The 26,525-nt window shown below is 39.5% G+C and overlaps 1 protein-coding gene across 1 annotated transcript in view; it reads right to left on the bottom strand.

The window, feature by feature from the left end:
* Positions 1–2,750: 2,750 nt before the first annotated feature.
* LOC310942573 (mitogen-activated protein kinase kinase kinase 7-like) overlaps positions 2,751–26,525 on the bottom strand; it is a 29,715-nt gene continuing 5,940 nt past the window's right edge. Inside the window, exons 4-14 of the mRNA XM_083907982.1 lie at positions 25,952–25,997; positions 23,474–23,612; positions 22,456–22,580; positions 21,980–22,108; positions 13,009–13,139; positions 12,449–12,533; positions 12,209–12,336; positions 11,995–12,130; positions 9,462–9,523; positions 4,516–4,631; positions 2,751–3,300 (exon numbers count right to left, since the gene is read on the bottom strand). Of these exons, the coding sequence (XP_083764108.1) occupies positions 3,129–3,300; positions 4,516–4,631; positions 9,462–9,523; positions 11,995–12,130; positions 12,209–12,336; positions 12,449–12,533; positions 13,009–13,139; positions 21,980–22,108; positions 22,456–22,580; positions 23,474–23,612; positions 25,952–25,997 (1,269 nt within the window). The 3' untranslated portion in view covers positions 2,751–3,128. The remainder of the gene's footprint in view (positions 3,301–4,515; positions 4,632–9,461; positions 9,524–11,994; positions 12,131–12,208; positions 12,337–12,448; positions 12,534–13,008; positions 13,140–21,979; positions 22,109–22,455; positions 22,581–23,473; positions 23,613–25,951; positions 25,998–26,525) is intronic.

The raw sequence follows: 26,525 nt of genomic DNA on the forward strand, positions 1-26,525 counted from the left end.
ACAACCAATTACTTTTTTAAAGTAAGATGCCCAACACTGTTGGGAACACTGCACATTATATTCTAAATCCATAATCATGGAGAAAAATGTATACATTTGTTAACTACTTTACAGAAAATGAATCACTAAACTAATATTTAGTTGTATAATCACTGTTTATGAGAACTGCTTCACATCTGTGATGCATGAAGTGAACAGGTAACCCATGCATTTCTTCGTTTGGCCTCAGAAACAGCATTTTTTCAGACTCAGGTCCGGGCACTGCGCTGGCCACTCCATAACTTTAATTTTGTTGGTCTGGAACCAAGACGCTGCAATTTTTTTGCGGGGGCTTCTTGCTGATCGATTAGCTTCACACAGGCGTCTTCTCATCGTCACAGTACTCATGGGTAAATTCAGGCCATCTTTGATGACCATGGAGCTGATCATTGGCTGAGTCTTTACCATTCTGGCTATTCTTCGATCCATTAGAACGGTAGTCTTCTGTTTCCTTCCATGCCTCTGGTTTTGCTTTCCATTTTAAAGCATTGGAGATCATTTTAGCAAAGCAACTTTTAATTTTCTGCACTGTTTTTTATACCTTTTACCCTCTCCAATGAACATTTTAGTCAAAGTATGGTGTTGTTATAAATAGGGGTGTCAAATGATCGCGTTAATTGCGATTAATTAATAACAGTCATAATTAACATGTTATGTTTTCAATCGCGTTAAGGGGGGCAGGGTCACAAGCAGTGACAAAAAACATGTCTGATTGATCATTACAGAGCAACATTGATCGTTCTGATTAGAGAAGGGCGAATGTCCACACAAATGTTTCATACGTGCTAACAGCACTGTGATTGATGGGTCAGATGTATTTATTTTTAATTATCTGAAGCAGAGAAAAAACGATTTTAGTGTTGTATTTCTCAGAAATTCTTACTGCTTCCTGTTTTTTCATGTTTACTTACAGCACATTATATGGACCTGATTTTTATTTGTATTTTCTAATTATTTAGAGTTTGACAATAACACAGCAGAATTCAATTAAACGTCTTCATAAAAGAAAAGAAGTTGATGTTTTTTCTTCATTGAAAATAATAAAAATTTCAATTGACCTTGTTGACTGTCATGCTTGATTTCTAGTGCCAGTGTCTTCTGTAAAAGCAACATGGTCAGGTGGTGTAACCAGTATTTTTCATAAAAATATTATAATTTACAGGGAAATTAATGGGGAATAAGATGTAATCCTCTATTGCAATGTACTACCATATTTTGTAACAGTTTATACATAATTTGTCAAATGTTATTTAGAAAACTCCCAGGGTTTTCAGCATTTGTGCTGGTTTATATTGCAAATACACATCAAAAAATGTTTTCAAAAATAATCCTAATACAATCTGTTTTCAAGTAATATATTGAAATTAAGTAACTGTTTTTTATAATTACACTTGCATACACTCTAGATGAAAATAGATGATTAATGATAATTAAAAAAAAGTTAATATTTCTCCTTTTGTTGTGGTGACACCAATTGAAATTACATGAAACCAACAGAAATACAACATTTTATTTGCAAACCTGATGCAAGCTTTTAAAACTATTTATTAAAAAAATTTTCAATTGCTCATAAACCAAACTCTGATTTGTCACTGGCCCATGTAACATTGCAAGTCATTTTCAGGTCTGTACCCCCTCACTTTCCCTTAATTTTTTACTTATTATACTAACTATTTTTGATGTTGACTATAAAGTTGAAACACTGTAGGAATGGACAAAATGATGAGACTCCCAGTCCAAGAGTCTTAAAACACTTTCAGTTATGGCAGCTGCCTTTGCATCAGAGTTTATATTTCACAACACAAATCAACACAAAATGACTGATGACTGAATGAATAAGAACTACTTTCAATCAGATTTTAAGATTGCAATCTCAAACTTGCATTGGTTTAATCCTAATGTTATATTAAAATACTGCATTGGTGGTGAGTTGAAGGTGATAAGATTGTTTTTGTTGTTGTTAAGTGTGGTTGTTCAAATTACTGACAAATAGTCAGCACTGAATGTGCTGTGTTTGCCCACTGAGCCAAGAACCACCCTGAGATGCAAAGGCTCACATTTACTCAAAACATGGCTGCTAAGCAGGGACACAAGGAAACAAAGCACTCACATCAATAAAATATACACCTGCTTACTTCTACAATATCTTAATACTTTTGCTGCTTTTCCTTGCCCATTAGACAGCCTTTTCCAGCAGGAAACTGAAGTGGGCGTTGCTTTGTAAACTGCTCACACTCAAGTCCATAGAGAACACGACAAACCAAACAAGAGTTCCATCCACTGTTGCCACAAGCATTAAGTTCGACGTTGTTATTTTGTCCAGACTGCCAGACTGTATTTCAATCTCATTCGAGTCTTGATAGGGTGTAGTCACCTCCCACTTCCAAGAGGTGTGAGCAACCAATCAGACCAATGATGCAGATTGGCTTGGAGAGTGACAAAAAGCTGCTCTTTGGTGGCTGCCATCTTGCATGTATACAAAAGCAGCTAGATGTTACTTCTCTGCCATCATTGTATTAAGCCCACCTCTAGTGCACCAGGGGCTTGTGATTGGTTGACTTTTTTAGGAGAAAACGGTGTCCTTGATGGAGCAAAATTAAATTTCTGGCAGATTTGAAAATTACCAAATTAAATCACTGGCAGATTCAACAATTACCAATAGATTCAGCAGTAGACCTGCAGCTCCTCTGTCAATAATCTGAATAAGGGGTACAAATTATAGTTTCTAATCAGAAACAGGGTCTTTAACGGTGAGATAAAGCATAAGATTTATTCTTAAAATATCATACATCAAAGCATGTTTTCAGAGAGAGCGAGTGTCCATGTCTCAGGCTGGTTCCTGGCACTACACAGTGAATTCAACAAAGACTATATGTCAGTGCCTCATATAACTGAACTTCTATATGCATATACAAATCTCATCCATGTCTTTAGTATCTTCTTAATTCAGGATAAAGGGCTCCCTACTTAACTGTCAGGAGAAGTGATGTCCTTTCACCCTTCAAGGAGAGAGTCACTCCAGACATGACCAGAGTAAAAATGGCAATCATCTGTGAGGGTGTTGCTGGTTGTGGTCCAGCCTCCTCTCTTTAGCTGTGCTGCTGGCTCTGACTCTTGATCAGGCTCAGTTTGCTCTTCAGGCCCTGGTGGTAGGTCGACAGGTGGCCGTTGTCCTCCAGTAGTTTCCTGTGCTCCTGGATGAGTCGGGTCGAGGTGTGCTGCTCGCCCTGGTCCTGCTCCAGCTCAGACTGAAGCTCCTGTCTGAACAGAAGCAGCAGCATAAGGCATCTATTTCATACATTACCATCAGGGCACTGGAGCCACTCTTTAAATAAATGAAGGTTTCGTTTTCAGACAGGAAACGGAGAATTAGAGAAAAATGGGTCAGGACATTCTCCAGAATTCAGTGTTGGTGACGAATGCAGCAGGCTAGAACACTCTCCCTTTCACTTGCTAACCCAAGACTATCCAGCTGCATTCTCACACGGATTCTTGCTGTGTCCCATCCACATTCCAGTTGAGATGTCGAAAAAATTTCCCTATATGGTAGAGTTGCTACAAACAGAGTAGCAACATGTCTACGGTTACAAATCTAACAGAGCTATGTGAAGTAAACAAATACAGCAAAATCAAAGGTCAGGGGGCAAATACACAGAGTTCTGATAACAAATGGAAGGCACCAGTTATCGAAATGTGAGTAGGGACCTGGTAGGAGATGCTAATCTCAAATCTTCAAACATACATTTGCATTGTTAGACACAGCACCTCTGAACCAAGAGTCATTCAACCAAGCTTATTTCAGAAAATCAGCCTTCTTTTGATGAAATTCTGTTTCATAATTGAGGTTTGAATAGATTTGGACAATACCAGACACACATAACCCTGCAGAATGCTGTGATCATGATCTTAAAGTTTATTTTTAAGACAACAGAATCAGCATTTCTTATAATATAGCACAATGTGAGTCCTATAAACATGGTTCCATCGATGTCACTTGGCTGAATCCTTGGGTTAATTGTGCCAGCTGATAACCAGCTTCATAAAACAGGTTCTCCAGTCTTGAGGTCATTAACCAATGATATGTTCAATAATTCAATTAATGAATGCAGCATTAATTAGTTACTTCACCCCATGGAGAGGGAGTGAAGTATTGTTTTTAGTGTGTGTCTGTTTGTGCTTCCACACTTGCAATTGCACTTGCCAATAATATTGGCAGCCAGAGGCTTGTTGCGTGAATGAGGTGAAGTCTGCCATCTCTGATTACCTTGTTGTTCAAGTACTTACATGGTTCATACACCCATTCCAAGGTCAAAACCAAGCACTTTTGAGGTTATTTTTAATGCTTTTCCAGCATCTTGCAGTCGAGGTTGTTAGTCAGTATGAATATAAAATTACTAAAGTAATTGTTGTTTCGATCACAAATCCCTATTAATATATTGTATGCAGTTCAGCTCCAACACATGTGACTTGACTTACTTCCTCCGAACAAGGTGGGCAATCTCCGACTGCACTCTGAGGAACTCCTGTGCCATTCTGATATGCTGCTCAAAAACAGCCATGGACTCTTTGGAGTTCGGACATGGAGCGAGTGGCTGAAAGCACAACATTAGTCAACACAATATCTAATAAAAGGGTAGAACACAGACTTCACTCATTCAAGAGGAATATGGTAAATGAACTAAAGAAAGAGTAATATAACAAAAAAATAGATATGAAAGGGATATATATATATATATATATTTTAAGGGGGATATATGAGGTACCTTACAAGTAATCAGTGATGACTGAATTAAAAAAACAGGCACACTTTCAGGAAAATCATGAATGCTGCATTTTCAGACTGGAAACTGCAGCACACTTTTGAACACTTAAGCCAAATTCCAGCTACATGACTTTCAAAATCGAAGATCACTCTCATGAAATCATAAGTCTTTTTCTTATTTGTCCCACAATGGGATGGGGTAACAGCAGCAAGACAGTAAAGATAAGGATAATAAATAATAACCATGCATTAACAAGAAGTACACTATAAAAAGATATTAACACTGAGACTATATAAACAGTTAAATACAATGTATAGTGTAGATAATAGACAATTTCCAGAATATATAAAGTATGGGTTAGATACAGACAGAGATTGAGCATGGGATATGATATGTTTATATTGCACTTTTGTAAAAAGACAGTATATTGCACATGTGATGAGGAGCCTGGTTATACTGTATGTTGCCTACTGAGAGCAGTACTTGTTGTACAGTCTAACAGCTACAGGGAGGAATGACCTGTGATAATCCTCCTCCAGACATTTAGGATGTTTCAGTCTGTTGCTGAATATATACGTATATTGTTGTGCGTGTAATTACAGCTTATGTGTACACTCCTTTTGTTCAAGAATCCCATTCCATATGCGAGGAGGGTTCATCCATCAGCAACGACGCCCCAGCAGAGCCATCAGCTTTCGTCGTCGGTGGCACCGACTTCGCCACAGACAACATACTGCAGGCCACAGGTGTGTGCAACTGGTAAGATATAATGAACATGCTTTACAGCATTTTGCCTTTTGCTGCAAGTGTATTTCCTTAATGGTTTAATTAATGACCAATTTCTACTACTCTATGTTGTTATCTAAGTAAGAGAAAAAGAAGCACACAGCTGTCCTAGCAGAGCTTCAGGCGGATGATGTTCAGTAGCAGGAATGGAACCGGACACAACGTGACCGCCACGCCACGAGAGTGCTGCGTTCAATCAAGCATTCCTTTGAGTGCTTGGGCAGCATGTCCAGGCAATAGGTGGTAGGAGCACATAACTCCACCAGGACCCCACCACTTATGTACAGTTTATTTGATTTGCTGTGTTGTGACTTATGTGATTGCATCACATAGGATGATAGGATGAGTTAACGGTTTAACAATACTATGCATCTGTGGTGTTTTGATAGTTAAGCAATTCCTAGTCTTGAAGTGTGAAGTGTGGTCGGACATAATGGTGTTATTACAGTTAATTGTGGAAGCCTTCACAAATAAAATGCATACAGACAAAAGGAGACATTTCTGCAGAAAGTACAAACTTTTATTCATAATTCAGTGAAAAAACTGTACAGTAATAAAGCATTTTACAAATTCACAACAAGTGACACATCAGGCCCTCACATACATCTCTGCCTTCCTCTACACCCTGTGCCACTGCCACCACAGGTTCAACCACTGTAGCTGCTGTGTGTGCATCTCATTCAGTGTCTACTGAATAATACCAGAATACCAAAAATACCAAGATTGCTTTCAGTCATTACTACGCTGTACACTTGTACAGTACTGTGCAGAAGTCTTAGGCCACCATTACATTTGTTGTTTTAGCAATGCTAAAACGACAATAGAGGATAATTATTATTTCTTATTATTATTATTATTATTATTAATAATTATTTCTATTTCAGTTTACTGGAACACATCCAGAATATATGTATGCAGTTTTTTGTTGTTCAAAAAACACCCTCTACAGGTGTCAAGTATTTAGCGTGACCTACCCTTACACTTGAACAATAACACGGCTTTGTTAATACTAGAGTGGAACCTTAATTCATGTTAATAGTAAATCCTGTGTTTGTCCAACTATTTCATTTAAAGAAATATATGCTGTAAAAAACGTCTATTACGCCAGGTTTATTCAAGACATGCTTGAGCATTACATACACATGTTGCATGAGTTAAACTCATTGACAGCTTGCTAATAAGAGCAGCTTTAAAGGTGAAGTAAGTAGTTTATAGTGACATCTAGAGGAGAGGCTGAAATTTACAACAACAAACTGCTCCTCTGCTCACCCCCTCCCTTCCCTGAGCGCTACGGTATCCTCAGCCGGTCAAATGTCGTCCTCGTTGTCTTTCTCCGTGTCAGCAGATGAGGTTCGTGAGGCGAGGGAGAGGGCGAGCTACCGCGGCCGTAGCAGACAAAGCGGAGAGTGTGGAGGCGGGACTTCTGCTACAAGTAAAGCAACGCTCGATTTGTTCTCTCACGTTTGTCCTTACAGGCTCCCGTAGAAACATGGCGTCTCGCTGCTAACAGTGGCAATGCAACCGCGGCCCTGTTACTTCACATGACTTTTTGAAACACGACGAAAATGAAACAAAAACTATTATACAGCGACTAGACAATGCAGGAGCACATACTATGTATAAAAAGTGGATTTAATAACTACACAGTGTCCCTTTAAGTCACATCACTTCATTCCAAATTCACATGACTACAGAATTTGACAGACAGAAAAAAACAACAGAGCTGGTGGTGCCCTGAAACGTTTGCACATTACTGTATATGAGCTAGTTAGCGATAGCAACTATTAGCTTACCCTCATTCGTCGTCTCTAAGCATTTCCTAACATCTCTTTTTCAGTTTCATGTTGTATGGCTTCCCAAACTTTTCTGTACGCCTCCAGAGTATTTCTTCTTGCCGCCTGTAGCCTTTTCTGGCGATCTTCTCTTCTGTGTGTGAACAAAAGCCACAGACCGAGCAGCAGATCGCCTCCACGTCAGCCATTGTGCCATCTTGTAGTGGAAACACAACCAAACCGTGCCGAGACAAGTAGAGCCGGTGGAAACGTGCCAAAATTGTAACCACAGTGAAGTCACACTACATTGTGGAGTGGACAGTGGAGTCTTGGGGCCTCATTTATAAAACTGTGCGTAGGTATGTCTGAAGAGTTGGCGTCGTACTCTCCACAGTGCCTCTGTAGATGGTGGTGAAGATAGGAGGTGGTAAGCTCCCGAGTATCAGTCTCAATAGAGAGTTGGTGTTTGTCCAGGTGAGGTCGCAGAGCCGTTGATGAGGGCAGATATTTGTTCTGACACCAGCTCACCAGTTGTGCCACTTCTCTGTGGAGCAGCTCATCATTGTCACTGATGAGGTCAATGACAGTTGTATCATCAGCAAATTTCACGATGAGGTTCAATTCTGACTTTGCAGTGCAGTCATGGGTGAGTCACATGAACAGCAGTGGGCTGAGCATGCATGATGCACCTCTGGGGACGCCTGCACTCAGCCTGATGGTGACTGATGTTACGCTGCTCATGCGCACCTACTGTGGTCTCTCTGTCAAGTCCAGAAACCAGTTGCGGATGGGGGTGTTGAGGCCGAGCAGAGAGAGTTTTTTTTTTTTTTTTTGGCCAGTTACTGGGGGACAATTGTGTTAAATGCTGAGTGGTAGTCAATTTACAGCAGTGTCCTTATTTCCCAGGTGCGACAGGACATAGGACTGTAGAATGGTTTGAACGGTATGCAAACTGCAGGGGGTCCAGTGAGTTGGGGAGGGAGGAGTGGATGTCAGTCTTGACCAATCGCATTATGATGGGAGTCAGTGCCACCGGGCGATAATCATTGAGACACGCTGTTGTTGACTTCTTAGGCACCGGGATGATGGTGGTTTTCTTGGGGACCACAGCCTGGCTCAGGGAGGTGTTTAAGATGTCTGTGAGGACACCTGCCAGCAGGTCTGCACAGTCTCTGAGCACTCTCCCTCACGATGGCTGTTGTCAGGCTAATCCAGTTTATTGTCCAGCGAGCGTATATTGGCCAGTTGTACAGGCAGGAGAAATGATAAGCTTGCCTCGGTTCCACTGCCACTCACCCAGACAGTTGAGTCCCAGGCCAAATAGCTTCTTTGATAGCGGTTTTGGCATTTTTGACTTATATTTTCCTTTTGAGCCCAGAGCTAGAAGTGTTCCTCAGCTATAGCTGAAGTTTATTCTACAGTTAGTCTGACAGGCTTCGACAGACAAAAATGTACACAAAAATTGCAGCTTTCCACCAATGCCGCTGTGTCCGTGCACGGCATCATGTACTTCTAATTGTTGCACCATTAATCACTACAAAAAAGATTATAACCCTTGGGTGTGATCCGTAGATGCTGCGTGCCGGCAGGGTATATTTTGTAGGCACTGAGCTGCCTTGGCGGAGTCAGTGCTCTCTGAGAGCTTTTCTAGTTTGGGTGTGTGAATGTAGGTGCATGTTTCTGGGGGAAACAGTCAAAGAGGTATTTGTTTAAAAATATGTATCGTCACTGTGTGCAAACTAAATCTTGTGAGCAGTAATAATTTAATTTATGTAACACTTTTTACAGTTGTGGTTATAAATCCTTCTGTATTCAGTCGCAGTTTCTCCTCTCTCCCGTTTATGTGATTACACATAGGTCAGAGTTTCCGTGAAGGACGTTTCCCCTCAAGTTTATTTTTCATAAATCCCAAACTTTGCGTAGAAAGTGGCGCACGCCTTCTTTTTTGCATGACTGGGTAAATGGACTTGAAACGCTGTGTCAGGAACTCATACAATCAGACAAAAAAAAGAAAGAAAAGAAACGAAACTATCCCTTATTGTACAGTATTACAAAGTCGTTGTATGCATCTGATGGAAATTAAAAGGTATATTTCACTTACCTGTAATTGGTGGTCCAGTTTCAGGTAGGCCATAGGAATGGAGCCATCTACACCATTGGTAGCTTAAAACACACACACACACACACAATGATCCCATTACAGACTATTATTACAGATTTCCTGAAAATTTAATCCAAAAATTTAATTAATTTATTCAGATTTTGTGATGAAATTAAAAATGGAAAAACTGGATAACAAGCCTTTCCCGTTTAATCCCATTTTGATAAATGTAAGTTGCGTGACCCGGAAGTGACCTGTACTAGAACACTATCAGAGGGTCAGCAAAACAAAAATATGGCTGGACTGGAGGATTATTCTGATTTCTCTTTACAACGGTGTATTAGGGCCAAGTATGAAAAAATACATTAACAAAATACAGTTGCAGATTTATGAGATTAAAAGTGCATTTCCAATATATTAAATATATCGACTCACACCCGCGATTTATCCCACTGTTTATGTGCTGTAATAATGTAATGTAAACATATGAACCGTGTGTATATTGACTGATCAGTTCAGTCAGCTACCATCTGCTTCACGCTGCGCTGGACAAAGAAATAAAAAGAAATAAAGTCAATGAATCAGTTAAACACCATGATTTCTTCCCATGGAGCCGACATTAAAACTATTTTGGAGGGGCAGAATTGGCTCAGTTGGTGGTAGAGCACCTGCCCCATATGCTGAGGCTGTAGTCCTCGCTGCAGGTGACCCTGGTTCCCCATCTCTCTGCCTCCTTTTTCCTGTCTCTCTCCACTATACTATCATTAAAGGCAAAAAAGCCCAAAATATATATATATATATATAAAAAAAAAAACTATTTTGGTTTAGTAAATTTCTGTCAGTTAGCTGGTGAAGGCAGGTTATCCAGCTGCTGTCACTCGGCTTAGTAGCTGCCGAGACTGCAAAGACCGTCTCTCTCCCACATCGGCGTCACATACGCCGGGGACATGTCCCCAGCACTATGTATGATCGACAATTTTGCCCCCACCACTTCTAAAAATATTATAATTAGGGCTGTCAAAAGTAGGGGTGTCAAATGATCGCGTTAATTGCGATTATTTAATTACAGTCATAATTAACGCGTTAGAATGGTAATCACGTTTAACTCTTCCTTACGGATGCCCCCATTACCGGTGGCAGGGTCACAAGCAGCATACCCACAGAAAGGTCAGAAACTCAGCTAAAAGCTCATATAAACTATTCTTATGTTCACCAAACAAAGTTAAAACACCGATGGATCAAACCAGCAGGAGCGAAAAAAAACAACATTACAGCACACACATTGATAAGCGGCACTGGAGCGTCAGCGTGATTATGTAAACAAAAACAATGAATCAGCTGGACAGTGGAGAATCCACAGATTCTAACAATACCATTTATATCACTCTACAATCCAAGATTCACAGATCCAGCCCCAAAATAAGAGCAAAACTATTGACTTTCAAGAAATACAAGCAGAAATGTCGTCTTACCTTTGCTGTTTATTAAAACAAGTTATTTCCACCAGAACAAAACCACTTCCAACGAAGAACTACACTTCCCAGCATGCTTTGGGGGCAAATCCCGGTCTGATTGATCATAACAGAGCAACATTGATCATTCTGATTAGAGAAAGGCGAATGTCTGTACAAATGCGTCATATGTGCTAATTTACAGCACTGTGATTGATGGATCAGATGTATTTATTTTTTATTATCTGAAGCAGAGAAAAATCAAGTTCAGTGTTGTATTTCTCAGACATTCTTACTGCTTACTGTTTTTTTCATGTTTACTTACAGCACTATATGGACCTGATTTTTATTTTTATTCCCTAATTATTTAGAGTTTGAATATAACAGCAGAATGTAAATGGCTTTGTCAAAACAATAAATTACTTCATAAAGCCACTTTTGTTATATCAATCTTTTGATCTGCCACAATAATGTAATAATGAATTTAAATGAAAATACCTCAAGATGAGGGCTTTTCTCAGCAATTTTTATGATTTTTTTTATTCGTCAAAAGATTACACTTTTTAAATCAGATACGGTAGCTGTGGATTAATCACGATTAATTACCATTCGTAAATATGCCAGAAAATTCTAATTTTCTCTTGTAGGAACGGAAAGATAAATGACAGAATGCAGATTTATACAGATAATACTTTTAATCTCATAAATCTGCAACTTTATTTCCTTTACTTTTCTCCATACTTCCCAAATACGGCGTCAAAAAAAGATGCCAAACCTTGCTAGAATAATCCTCCTCATCTCGCGTCTTCGAACTTATCGTTCATTTATCGTTATCGAGGTGAGCTGCTCAATATATCGTGATATTGTTTTGAGGCCAGTGATCCCATTCAGTTCGTTCACTCAAAAGATCAGTTCTTTCGATCGAATCATTCGTGACCGACACAATACTACTGGCAACTAACTAAAAATGCACCCATGTTGTCTCAATTCTAAGAAAAAATATTCTGATTCACATTTTTTCCAGAATTGTGCAGCACTAATCAAAAACAATCAGCTGTTGTGCTTTCTGTGACACTCCCTACCTGTGGGACTTATTGTCATCCTCAGCTCTGATTGGCCAGTGGCAGCAGGGCTTGTGCAGTGGGGGGGGCTTTGGGATAATCCTGGTTGGCTGTCTGTGCTGGACGTCTTAGACAACCCAGTTCGCAATGTGGCAGTCTGATTGTGGGGTATAAAAAAATGTTGGCAAAGTAAAATAACATACTCCTGACAAAGAGTAGGATGTTGCTCCATTACCTTTATGGGTTTGAACTGAAGAGGAAATTTGTTCTCAAAACTTTTCAGGGTCTCCTCTCTGCCCACCGAGTTCCTGCGTTCTGAGCTGTTGTCACTTCTATTGCTGTTGGTGTAGTCAGCACATGAACCTGTGGACAGCCAACAGAAGTTTGTGAAAACACTGCCTACAGTAAGAGACACAGGCTGTCTTTTCTTTGTTTGTTGTTAAACATAGATGAAAGCAGCAGAGATGATGGATACCTGTGCTAGTAGATGATGAAGAGCCAGACCTGTTGGGTGAAGACTGGTGAGGGAGCTTGAGTGGTTCATCAGATCCTGGGAAGTACTGAAAGATTCAAATGCCACAAATCATCACTCGTTACAGTTCCACCTCAAACATGTAAACTCATTTCAGACACAAGCGTCTGTCATGCTGTAACTTTTTGTTCAGTGTTGCTGTAATGTTTTTGCAGCATTTTGGTCAGTGCTACTATGATGTTCTGCAGTGGTCATTGATGCTGTAATTGCTCATCGTATTGTGTAGTTATTTGGTCAGTGGTCCTAATGTCTGGTAGGACCAACATGGGAGACGTTCAGCCAGAGGAAAAAGTCCTGGGGATTCCTGTGGCTGTCACCATCAAAGCCCATACCCTGGTGTCCTGAAATACTATACTACTGTAAGCAACAGCAAACTGTCCAGGGTGTACCCTGCCTATCGCCCTATATCAGATAGGCACAGCACCCCCGCCACCCTCCGGTGGAGGATAAAGCGGTAGATGATGGATGGATGTAAGCAACAGCACGCTACTTTGGAACAATACCTTCATGAGGTGGCTCATGGTGTTCTCCACATCCTCCATAGATGGTCTCTGGCTGGGCTCTTTGTCCCAGCAACAGGTCATGAGAGTCTCTATGGGCTCTGGCAGGTGTTTTATCAGAGGAGGGCGTGTACCTGAATCACAGGACGAAGTCAGTCAGTCAGACACCTGGAAAGTTTTCATTTGATCAGTTTTGCCTGTGCCTGTGTGTGTCATTTGAGTTGAAAGGACATGATAATATCACAATCAAATATTTTGGACCAGTTGGAATTTCCTGCTGCAATAAATATGGTTAAATTCAATTAAATCATATGCTTCTTAGAATAAATGCAGGTAATTTCATTAGATTACCTGAATAGGTCTATTCTACTAACTTGATGATTTGCTATGTGGAATGCATCTCTGCATAGAAAAGAAGAATAATGAACAAATATTAATCAAGGAGCTGGAAAATAAAAGTAAACAAAACTTTCTTGAACGTAGTGGGGGAAACAGAGCATTGAATTACTAAACTCATTTCCAGAAAAGGATGTTGCATTCAGATGCAAGAAACTTTCAAATCTGATCTGTAATTAATTGGATTTTAATTGAATTTGAACAATGTGGGTAGTAATCGGAACATAGGTTGATTGTTTTATTGTTGACAAATTAGTACGGTAGAGAAGTAAAAAATGACCAAGATGTTCACTTCCAGAAGAAAACAAGGACATGAGAGGTTTTCGAGTATGCTGAATTGAATTTAAAGCAGATCCATGCTGGCAAACCAAGGGATCCCTATCAAAATCACAAAATCCAAGATGGCCACCATCCACATTAACAACTCCGATATACGGCCATAACTTTAGTTCTATTTGAGATAGAAACATGATCTTGGTAGGTTTATCGGGGTTAAGGAATGCAAATATATAACTTAAACTAATGAAAATTATATTCGGAGCAAGATCCAAGGTGGCTGCCATCGTTTTTAGTGAATTTCAATATCTAACCATAACGTTTCTATTTGACTTGGAAACATGAACTTTGTGTTCACACTGTTCACATCCATAGACATACAGTGGATATAAAAAGTGTACACACCCCTGTTAAAATAGCAGGGATGATAGTAATTGAATGATAATAAATAACTTAAAAAGGTTTTCCACCTTTAATGTGACCTAAGATATGTACAACTAAATTGAAAAACAAACAAATCTGTAAACTTTTGTATTTACCATCCACAGCATTGTGGATGGTATATCCAATCCGCAGCATTGGCTATACCATGGGAACATTGTGCAATACTGTTTCACCACCCCAGGTGTCACCCAGCAGTATTGACAAGAGCATGGTCTTTCAGTTAAAGTCCAGGGTTTAATTAATTTCACGTTCAGATTTTGTGACACTTTCTCCCAAACCCTCTACTCGTGCTCAAATTTACTCTGTTCATGCTCAAACTGTTTGCTTGGACTCATATGTTGTTCTTGACGATTTAATTTACTGTGTTTTTCTAGTGGTTACTTTTGCTGTTGGTACTACTCTTCTCTTATTCACTAAAATACAATGATAGGGTGGGACATACGGAGGTTGATTTGTGTCTTAAAAGAAAAAGTTTGCTTCAATTAAAATATATATTTTCAATCAGAAAAACCTTCACTTCAATCGAAATAACCCTTTTCAATCAAAGAAAAAAAGTGTTTGAATGCAAAAAAAATATTTGAGACTCAAAAAAATTGCATTTGAACACTGTTTTTGTTTGATTGAAAATGTTTCTTTGATTGAAGTGAAGGTTTTTTTTGTTTGAAGCAACTTTTTTGATTGAAGTTACTGTTAAAAATCACTTCTATCAAAAAAAACTTTTTCAATCATAGAAAAATTGTGTTCAAATTATTACATTTGAACACTTTGTTTTCGATTGAAAATGCTTTTTTTTATATTTAAAGTGAAAAAAGTTTTGAAGTCTTTTTTTTTTGGATTGAATCATTTTGACACAAATATCCCACAGTGGGTGGGTGCTTCCCCATTGGTCAGACATGTTTGAGTGACAAGTGTCTACACCAACGTCGTCTTTCTGACAAGCAAGTCATGGTCGCCAGCAAGCCAGGAAGCAGTGGTGGAGTGGAGTGGAGCTTTTTTAAGCACTGTTGTGTCGTGATAACGACAGTGAGTTAAATAAGAAGTGTGTGTGCCGTGTTGTTAATATGTTGGAAAGCCGCTGCGAGAGTGTGTTATGCTGCATGTTGTTTTACTAAGATGTACTCGGATCTCCTGCACTTCATCGTGACTGTACTTGATCCTCGTCATAAAGATCATTATTTATATGTGGGGATAAAACACATAGAGAAATGATCCAGTCTGCTTTGGAGCAGAGCGCAGTAGCGACAAACGGCGCAGGAGAGCGAGAACAGTACAGCGCAGCTGCGGTGCGCAGAAATAAAAGTCTGCACCAGATGAGGCAGATGAGAGGGCACTACCACTTATTTTATTTATGTTGATTTATTTACTTTTAAATGTGACCATTGCATGGCTTGTTTTAAGATTCACTGGCCAATTACTTAATTAGTATTTAACTTAAGTGAAAGAAAATTTACATTATTTATTTTAATTTCAAGAGTTTTATTTATATTTATATCCACTGTCTATAATGTAATGAGCTGAGTTAATGTGTTCCTGTTATGTTGTTAAGTGTTATGCACCAATGTTATCAGCAGGGGTCAATGTTGTTCAATGTGTACGGCGTGGTCACGGCCAACAGTGATGGGAGTTAAGGTTTCTAAATAAATGAACTGAAGTTGCAAGCCAGTCATCGCTTCCTTATTCAACGCTGCAGCACTGGGGTGAGCGTTAAAATACTGTAACTAGTAGCATCTATACCTGACTATGTCGGGCTGGCTGTTGGCTGTTTTCATAAAAAGTGAAGATGAATACATGTGTGCCAGGATGATGAAACAGTTTGGGACAGACTAATTGGAATATATTTTACTGGATCACCAAAGACCCTGAGGATCCCAGGTCAATCACTGCTATTTAACATACTCAAAGTGAGTGTAGAAGACAAAAGAGATGGGAGCCCAGATGACTGAATCTGTTTGTATAGAGATCATTTCATATATGGTAGTGTCATCAATCATGCTGGTGGAATTTGCATCCATTTTATTGTGATGTGCAAGTGTTCTCTGGAGTAGAATGAGGGAAGGTTTATTAGAGAGTTGAAGATATAATGCTGCAGGTCTGCAACAGTGTCCGCTGTTTTGCATACTTGGATCAGATATATTCACTCTGTCAGGTTCTGTGATTTTTGCTCAATCTTTGTGGATTTTAAGTGCACAGTGAACTTTTAAAGCTTGAAACCGGCACTGGTACTGTTGCATGCGACGTCTGGAGCTCAACACTTAGATAACGTATAACACTTAAGACAGCAAAAGAAATGCCGGTAAATAAACATACTACTTAATCAACCTTCAGTCATGCAGTGCAGTGTATTTCTCATTTTGAAACTTCCATTTGTTGAGTGTCACACAATACCAGATTAACCCATTAAGGCCTGAAGCGCCTGGAGAAAATGCCTCTAAAACCTGAGGTTCAATGCCTAATAAATGACTGATTTCTCACCCTCTGTAGCAGATATAGGAACACAATTCAAAAAGTATTTGAGAGCTTACACCTGTGGCTTTCCTGTGAAATTGAGTTTATTTAGATACAAAAATATAAAATGAAAGTGAATAACTATTTTCAATTAAAAAACAGTAAGAAAATAAAGTAATATCAACTTGTGTCAGTGCCTTGATTTAGTCCTGATGGAGTGTGAAGAACAAGAACAGCATGTAATGACTGTAACAGTCTGCTTCACATGTGACGGTGATAGTGCTTACAGCGCTGTGGCATCTGCAGGTAAATCCACTGTCACCCCTGGTGCACGGTTGTAAACACTCTGTCGATTACGGTGGTATTTATCGTCGTTATCGCCAACCTCGTCGTCTTCAAACATAATTATGTCTTAAACATAAATCCCGGTCGATTTGTTCAGTGCGTTCGAAGTTATCAGCGATGACGTCATCGAAGACGAAACTCCTCAAAATCACTGCCTTCAGAAATCTCTCCGCTGTCAAAGTCCTCCATGTTTGTGCGAAGTAATTTCAAGACTGTCGTGAGGAACCTTTATACCCCCGAAAATTGACGTATCCGCCTTACCGGCGTCTATGAGAGAATAAAACGAGCAGCCGCTCTCCCGGCGTCAATGGTAGAAATGCGGCAATGCTTTCCCGGCATCAATGGGATAAAATACCAAATGTTCTGCCAGTTCATTGTATCAATTGCACTTTTTGCATGTGCACATACAGTCTGTGTATATGTGTACATTAATGTGTGCATGTATATTTTTTATTTTTTACATTTTCTTAAATTATTTCCATTTTCTTCTTCAGCAAGGAAGCATACTTTTGGAGCTAATGTAGAACAGATATGTCTAAACTCTGTCTCTGCCTTTTCAATCACTGCTGTGTTTTTGTACATGAATTTGTGTGACTGAATAAACTACTACTAAGACATGAGAACACAATTAATGTCTGAAAAGGTTGCTCCAGATATTCTCCAGAAATCACTATACAACAATAATACATTTATAATGATCCGTTTTCTGCAGAGGTATAACCAACCATTTCAAAAGCATAATGATCCACCAGCAGGGTATTTGTGGGCAGCGTTCACTCACAGCCAGGTCACATGAGTGTATTGTAGCAGATCTCAATTTACAGGACGTCATGACCTCTCTCAACTTCATCTACAAACCAAACAGGTCAGGAGTGTTTTTGGCTGGCCTAACATCAGCTAAGAAGATGGTTTTGCAACTTGGTGGAAACCTCCCCATACACTATCTCGATGACAGTGGCTACTCTCAGACATTAGAGCGTCTTAAAGGCTTATTGATATAACTCCCTCCCCACCCAACAATTGATTTTTCAATTCCCAATTTACCTTGATTTATTCTACTAATCTCTTACTCCTCCAGGCCTGTAATTTTATCTCTTTTTTTATTTGTTTAATGATATTAATATTACATTTCTTCTTGACTGTTCCCAGTTTTTCTATTTCTGTTCGGTCGCTCGACTTGCCCTGGCAAAGTCCTTATGACATTTTTTTCCAAATTACAAGCGATAACAAGTACTTTATTGGTCATTATACAGTACAGGTACCATACAACGAAATGTCGTTTGAAACGCTCCACTAGTGAGAGAGCTCTGGGCCGCTGCAAACTGGTGTGCCACAGACAACGAGGGGTGAGAAAAAAGCAACGCTCACCAAAAAAAAAAACACCCCATAAGATGAGACGCTGGAGTTCCTCTCAGCTTTGAAACTTTTGGGGGAGTTGTTTTTTGCCCCGAGTGGGGGGGCGCCAAAATGAAGATGGACAAATTTAGGTTAGAGCAAGGGAACACAATGTCAATTATTATTACTCTTTAATGTCCATCCTGGTTTTCAACTTAATCACTTCACCATGCTGAGCAGTGAGTTTCTCCGAGATGTATTCCAACTTCATAGGTCCCCACTGCTCTGCCCACCTCGTTGAGTAAGATAGGCAGCCTTTGGGCTCTTTGAATGGCCGTCAACGCTCTAATATTCCGATTCACAAGGGCAACACACACACAGAGTAGCAGATGTCCTGTTAGCATAAATCCGAAAAGGTAGATATGTTTGACGTCCTCGGCAGAGACAATCGCCAGGCACAAGACTCTCCACCTCTCCCACGCGCCCATCGTGTAGCCTGTAGCGAAAGTCCCGTCCGGGACAGGCAGGTTCCCCTGAACCTGAGCTCCTCTTTGAGATTATTTTGTCAATTATGTTGAGAGACCGGTTAATCAATTCCATGTTTATGGTTCGAAGAGACAGTTCAAAGAGGGGCTCCAGTCAGCCAAGACAGTAAAGCAGGCAATGGGAGTGAGAGGGATAGACAGAGAGACAGAGAAAAATGCAACCGCCTTCTTTGAGAGCGAGCAGGAAAAGCCAAATGACAATAATTGAAAAACACAGAAGCATGCAAAACAGATGCCAACTTGGCTTTTTTGCTGTTGCACTTGTAATTATGCCCGGGATAAATCTGTATGTATTTTTGAGTATTTTCACCTTCTAATTGTTTGCTTTTGTTGTAAATGCATTTGTACCAATTTCATGTACAATGTCTGTTGCTGGTTTGATTTCATTCTGTGGGTGGCTGTTCTTCCATGAGCATGGACATGACTCCATGGATCGTGTCTGCCAGCTCCGTTATAAACAAATGCACATGGTCAAGGGAGGGAGAGGGAGGGAGAAGCGTCAGCAGTGAGGTTTTACAAGAGTGAGGATAAAGTGGTAGACAAGGGGAAAAAGTTATTTCATTCTTGTTATTATCTGACCCAGTGGTTAACATTACCGAGTATTGCATAGACGACTTTCAAGGTAAGACCTTCCTAGATAGACTATTTCACTCTTAGGGCCTAAGATCCCAAAGAGAGAGTGCTAAATTGTGTGCGCAAGCTTAAAGATTGCGCCTGCTGCTGGTTTGCATTTTGCGGGTGACCTACTTAGATTGCCGCCGCAATTGACTACGGGTGCAGAAGTGGTTAAGACCGCCCTATTTAAATGAGGATTTTGCGCTAGTCAAGGGTTGTCAACATGGAGAAAGAGAAAGAGCAGACTCAGCGTAAGCGCAGAATGAAATTTGAAGCCACTGAACAGAAAGTACAGCTGACGTTCTGTGATGAGCAGATAACTGGGATCGAGGGATATGACATCCTTGAAAGGCCAATAAACTCTGTTTTTTTTAAAGGTTCTCCGCTGTTGCCGGTCGATTCAAACTCTTTCTCTCTCTCCCTCTCCCTCTCAATCTCCATCATGACCTGACATATCAAACAAAACTATGGACTATGGATATTGCCGTTAAAAAAAAAAAAAAAAAAAAAGTGCTGCGCTCGCTCTGCTGTTTCTCTCCAGATTACACATAGGTCTACTTTCAATGGATGTGACATGTCCTCAACACTTTTTGTTAATAAGTAAGTAAATAAATAAATAAACGGATCATCACAACATGAAACCAGGAACTGACTGGGACTATAAATACATTTTTAGTCCCAGTCCGTCCCTGGTTTCATCTGTGTTCATCCAGTCAGGCCGAGTTTCCATTACGCGTGCCAACAGCCTTTGATCTGACATCAGATGTGACGGGACAATCGATATAGATATAAATCTATGTGCTGATTCAGATAGTTACATAAAATATTGATTCTTGTGATTACTTATTTCATTTAAATGTGCCTGGAACTGTGGAAACCTGCCTGTGAGGTTTTGGTGAGGTGTGCGCACTGTGCACTGGTCAGTCAAACTACCACTGCGCCGCCTGCACTTTGCCTTGCACCGAGAGTAGACTTTTTTTCTAAAAAAGGGTCGAACATAGGTACGACCCCTCCTTGAACCACAAACTGCAGACCAAGGTAAGCCCATACCAGTACAAACACGCATTTCCCCTATGGATATCTATTAGGGCTGGGCGATATATCGAAAATATATCGTCATTGAAAATTTACAGTGATAAACGAATTCATTTTGCCGTTATCTATATAATCGATAATTTAAAAAAAAAGTAAAAGTCGTTTTTGGCTGTGTGTGTCAGTAGGCTGGCTACCGATATGTTCATGTCCCTTTAAGACCCTCGAACGTGTACAGTGTGTGTAGTCACATGACTCCACGCCCGCTGTTACAAGAGAAAGAGACAGTGAAGAAAGACAAAGCGGCTGCTGTGGCGGTTCGTTAACAGTGTTACCAACTTGCCGACTTTGTCGCTAAATCGGGCGACTCCTAGCAACTTTTTTTGTCAAAAGCTACAAATGACACACCTCCAGACACTTTCTTGTGTTATTGGAGACTTTTGTGGTGTTTTTACGTGAAAGCACGTATCCCTCAGCAGTTAATGTGCTCAACAAGCAGATGCCAGGAGCCCCGCCCCCCTCCCAAAGCACTCACAGGCAGAGAGGAGACCTTAACAGAGCGCGGTGTAAATGTTTCTTCACTCAGTCTCACACAAAATAAATCACTGCATTTGATACATATCAAACATAACACACACACACATTTATATATATATATATATATATATATATATATATATATATATATATATATATATATATATATATATATATATATATATATATATATATATATATATGTGCGTTATGTCTGATTTGTGTCAGTACTGATATCTGTGTATCACGGCGCACGTGCTTATATCAGGCAAATTGTCAATTATGCAAATTAGGCGATGACGTCATTTGGCAACTTCAAACTTATCGTTCATTTATCGTTATCCAAGTGAGTTGCTCAATATATCTTGATATTGATTTGAGGCCATATCGCCCAGCCCTAATATCTTCATTTAATTTATTATAGATATTACATACTAAATAAGAAATGAAGGTGCGTCATCTGTGAACGCAAAAGCTGAACATGCTCAGGAAACTTGTAATTTCCTGATTTACAAAAATGATTTTTCTTTATGGATTTCTCAGAGGATTATGCTTCAGCAGGGTGCCGCAGTATGTGCGTAATCGCAGCCATATGTGCGCACAGCTGTGCCACTTAAGACCTGCCTTTATGCAATCCAGTTTGCATGCGTTTTTGCATGTGCAAAGCTTTAGTAAGTCAGGTCCTTAGACATTTGATTGATTGATTGATTGATTCATTGTCTATTGCTTTATACTCCTCATGTGGAGGGCCGCTAGAGCCAATCCCAGCTGACATAGTGAAAGGCAGGGTACACCAGTACATCACACGAATACTGACAACCATTCACTCGCACACCCAGTCAATCTAGAGAGTGCAATTAACCTTTACATGTCTTTGGACTCCACACAGAAAGACCCTCAGTTGAACCAAGATTTGAACCGGTGACTTTCTTGTTTGTTTTCTTTGTTTGGACCATGTCTTATGATTCAGTGTTACCATAAAAAAATACAAAGATCTTACTCACCTCTGTGAACAGCCCACATTATACAAAACGCAGAACCACCAATCTCATCAAAGGGTTTCTTGCGTGTGATGACCTCCCACAGGATGATGCCCCAACTGAACACATCGCACTTTTCACTGTAGTTACTCCCTGAGGAACACAAACCAGCAGAAGTGTGATTACTATTAGGTATCGGCCAGCAAAACGTAGGTAAGTCTTAGCTGGCAACAATGCAGCTACATTGCCCATATGGATCAAAATGCCTGTATCTTAACGGAATAGCTCATTATTTTTAAAACCAGGGGTGTATGGAGCACAGTAGAGATGGGTCTTCCGAGCAAAATGCTATTGGAATATTCGCCAGGATTATTTGTCAGATATTCTAAACTCCAGTGTGTTGCAGGAGTTAACGAGATGCATTCAAAGACCCTGGTAAATTTAACAAAAAGCTCTCCAAAAAAAATAATTGCATGAAAACAGTAGTGCCTGTGGCTCACCTTCAAAAACCTCTGGTGCCATCCATGCTGCACTGCCTTTATTGTTGGTCATGTATGTTTGAATATCACAGGCTGTGCCAAAGTCACATATCTTCAACACAGTTCCCCGAGCAACAAGGAGAAGACTGAAAGAGAGTGGACACAAATGACAGACTTGGTTATAAGAGTAGAATAAAGCATTGTCAAGACACTTGCCCTTGACACTGATGTTTTGAATCAGCAGCTGCTACAGTCTGCAGCTTTTTTCTCTCCCTCTTTCGCTGCTCTTTGTTATCGCCACTGCGGGCCACACTTTCATTAAACTTTGATATCGAACAAAATATCGTCCCTCGGGCCACTTGTGACACTTCATTTCATGACTAGTCATCCTTTACAGGTTGAGATAATATAGTAAGCAAAAGCCATTCACAGGTGCCTATCACTAGCATGGCTAGGTATAGCTGAAATAAAAATAATTTAAATAAATGATAACGACAGGTCCTTTTTGTCATGTGATTGGTCAAAGCCTTCCCTTACACTACAGGTTTAGTTAATCATTTCATTAATTCATTCATTTTCTACTATTTTATTTTAAGGTAAATGGTAAGTGGACACAGGGCAAAAGGCAGGGCTCACCCTGGACAGTCCATCAAAGCACCAACAAACAAAGACGGACAAACACTCACAGTCACAACTAAACCTATGGTGAATTTAGAATCTGTAGAGGTTATTATCATATGTATATTATTTATGTTCATTTAATCTTAGAATTTACTGGAACTTGAATGTGGCATTCATAGATTAAGTTATTTATTAGCTTTTATTTTGAAATCTGAGTGAGCAGAATTTGTTTCTTTAGCCATACCTTTTTTATTTTTGTGTTTGATATATGCTACATCATTTTTTAGAAAACTGTGTTTTTCTTTTATGAAGTGAAAGGGTAAATCACACATGTATATCCCGACTCAATCACTTCCAATTACCTATTCCTTACTGCAACTATGAACTTAGTAGTATATATGTGATGGTGGCGTCTTACTTTGGTGGTTTGAGGTCCCGATGAATTAAGGCCTTTGGCTTCATAGCATGAAGGTAGGCAACTCCTTGGGCACACTGCAGACACCAGCTCATGGCATGAGCTGCTGTGTAGTGGGGCTGTGGGTCTGTGCTGTGAAGGACTGGGATTTGAGGCAGAAAGACGAGCAAATAATGAGTTAACACCATATGTACACATGAATGTGGTTTGCTATCATTTTAGGACAATTAGAATTTGGCAAAATCACTCCCTATAAACAGTCACTATTGCATATGTTGGATTATAAAATCATGGCCATTCAGTAGTATTGTATGAATGTTTTTTTGGTTTGTTTGTTTTTTACACCCTATTTAGAAGGGCTGCAAGGATTGCTTAACTATCAATCGATATATTATTCTTCAACTATTATCATAATCAAGTAACTGGTTAAGAGTTTTTAGAATAAATAAATAAGCTTCCTAATTTAAAGATATTGCCTTATTTCTTTGCTCCATACGTTCAACAAAGAAACGATTGAAACTAATTATTTCAGGCTTAAAAAGACATTAAATAAATAACGAAACCATTTTCAGGTTTGCGAAACACCAAGCAACAATTTTCAACATTTTCTGTCAGGTTATGGACTGGACTAATGGATTAATTAAGAAAATTAGGGATGCACAATATTCTTTCCATCCATAACAACCTGTGTGCTGCTTTTTATCACAATAGCCGGGATATAGCCTAAAAATATCCAGATATCATTTATAAGCCACATTGTCCAGCCTTACCTTTAAACTTGACAGATATATAGATCTTATAATTTTTATGACAGATATTGATATTGAACGATATTAAAAAGTATATCATGATATTCCCATATCAAAATGCATATACAGTATATATAGTACATATACAGCATTGGTTATTAGCACAAGCACTCCCAATATATCGGCTTATTAATCGAGAATAAAAATTAGCTGCAGCCCTAATATATACTCCACTCATATTATCACATCATTAATTGTGAAAAGTAGTTTAACCGATAGTCATACAACCAGCATTATAGATCATCAAGCATTGTGCTCGTGCTGAATACTGAAAGAAGAGTGCAAAAGCAGCATATGCAGGTGGTTAGGGTTAACCCTATTTTTCTACAGGAGGGGGCATATTGTGACTGAGAATCCAAGAATGAATTATGACAGGTGGATGGATTTGACAGATCGAACATTTTTGTATCATGCATTATAGGTCATGCATCATCTTCATCATTTCACATACTGGATATAAAGATGTAAAGGAACATTCAGGTTCCATTAAAAGTTAGAGTTCACGAGAAAATGATCCAACGTAACTAGAAAAACAAATGAGAACATATATTTCAGAGCAGAAATTAATATACTGTATATTCTTAGGTGTGACTTAATAAAAGGAAGCAGTAAATGGAAAATGGGTGTTTTAAAACAATTGAAAGTAGTAACAGATAGAAATGACACTGATAAAAAGATGAAAAGATATGTGTAAATCCACAGATAGCTAGTAGGGAGGAGGGAATGACGAGCCATGTGTGGTTTTTCATCTGTTCATTAGTTTTAGATTCATATTATTATTTATTGTATCTTTTTTAACATGTTGGCTAAGTCATGGCTCTGTGTGTATGTGTGTTAACTATGTAACATTAAGGTATTATTTTTAACAACAACAATTACTTTCCTGAACAGATGATATTCAATAGTCTGTGGGCCAATTCCAATTCCTATCTTAACCCTCAAGCTCAACCCTTAATCTTAACTGGCCCTCAAAACCAAGTGTTGAGGGTTATTTCGTCACTTAGAAATGGGACACCCCTTAAATGCAGATATGCTTCAGACTGTAGGGGGCAGAATAACCTGAAAGCTGCGTCCAGTCTGTTAACTCCAAAAAAGAAGAAGAAGAACACATTTACGTCACGATTATTTATTACGATCCGTTTGTCAGTCAAGTTATTAGGTTGTCAGTTAGTTATAAGATGATACTCATACAAATACCACAACCACGGACATATTCAGCTGACAGTTACCACACACCACGGCTTATTGAAAAGTAAACCATAGCAAACGATCGCTTGTCCGCCCCGGCCGGCTATTGACAAAAGATCGTAAAATAAAAATAAATGTTACGCAACAATGACGTCAGTAATCCATAACATGGGCCTTAACTAAGATAATACAATGGTTTTCATCATTTTTATATCTCTATTAACAAAGAAAATACTTAATTTGTAGCGTACTCGTTTCACTGCTTTCGGCGCCATCTTTCTTATGTGAAAACACGCAATGCATTCTGGGTAGCCCTTGCTCCCAAGGGTTAGGGTTAGGGTCTCGAAAAATCTCAATATTGAGGGCGATACAGCCCCTAAACTTGGCCCTCAACTTAAGTTTTCTGAGAATCGGGACAGCACTTGCACTAGAGGGAGCGCATTTTTGAGATTGAGGGTTAAGATTGAGGGTTAATGTGACTTACCGTTATATAGAGAGCCACATTCTGCGTATTCCATGACCAAGCACACCTGAGAGCACAAACCATGTCAGTAAACACATAAACCTGAGAACATTAATCATGCTAGTTTTAGGATTCCCTCCTCTCATGTGTTTCTGTGACCAATAGTGTTTTAGTGGTAAGTCATGCTAGTCAGGCTCCCGCTGCTGAAAGATGATGTACGAGTGGGAAAATTGGACAACTGATGTAAACCAAACCTCTCAAGGTAGGATGAGAAGTCTCTGGTGAGAGGAAGATGACTATATGTATGTTGAGACCCCATTACGTGAGAGTGCAGAGCAGAAATGTTATTGATGAAGTCACAGTGTGGTTTTGGGGGACGGTAAACTGTAGAGACGATGGTGGGAGAGGGTCCAGACAGTTTACATGCTATGCATTCCAGTGAGCTGAAGGCAGGCATGGACACTGGCAGGACTTTCCACTTCTCACGGCAAGACCTCCTCTGGGACCTGAACCATGGGGTTGACAGATGTGAACAAAGTCCGGAGGAGTGGAATCGTTTGTGGCATGGTGTTTTAGTGATCTCCCTCCACTGTCT

The sequence above is a fragment of the Microchirus variegatus genome (genome assembly GCF_963457635.1).
Source record: "Microchirus variegatus genome assembly, chromosome: 21".
NCBI lineage: Eukaryota > Metazoa > Chordata > Actinopteri > Pleuronectiformes > Soleidae > Microchirus > Microchirus variegatus.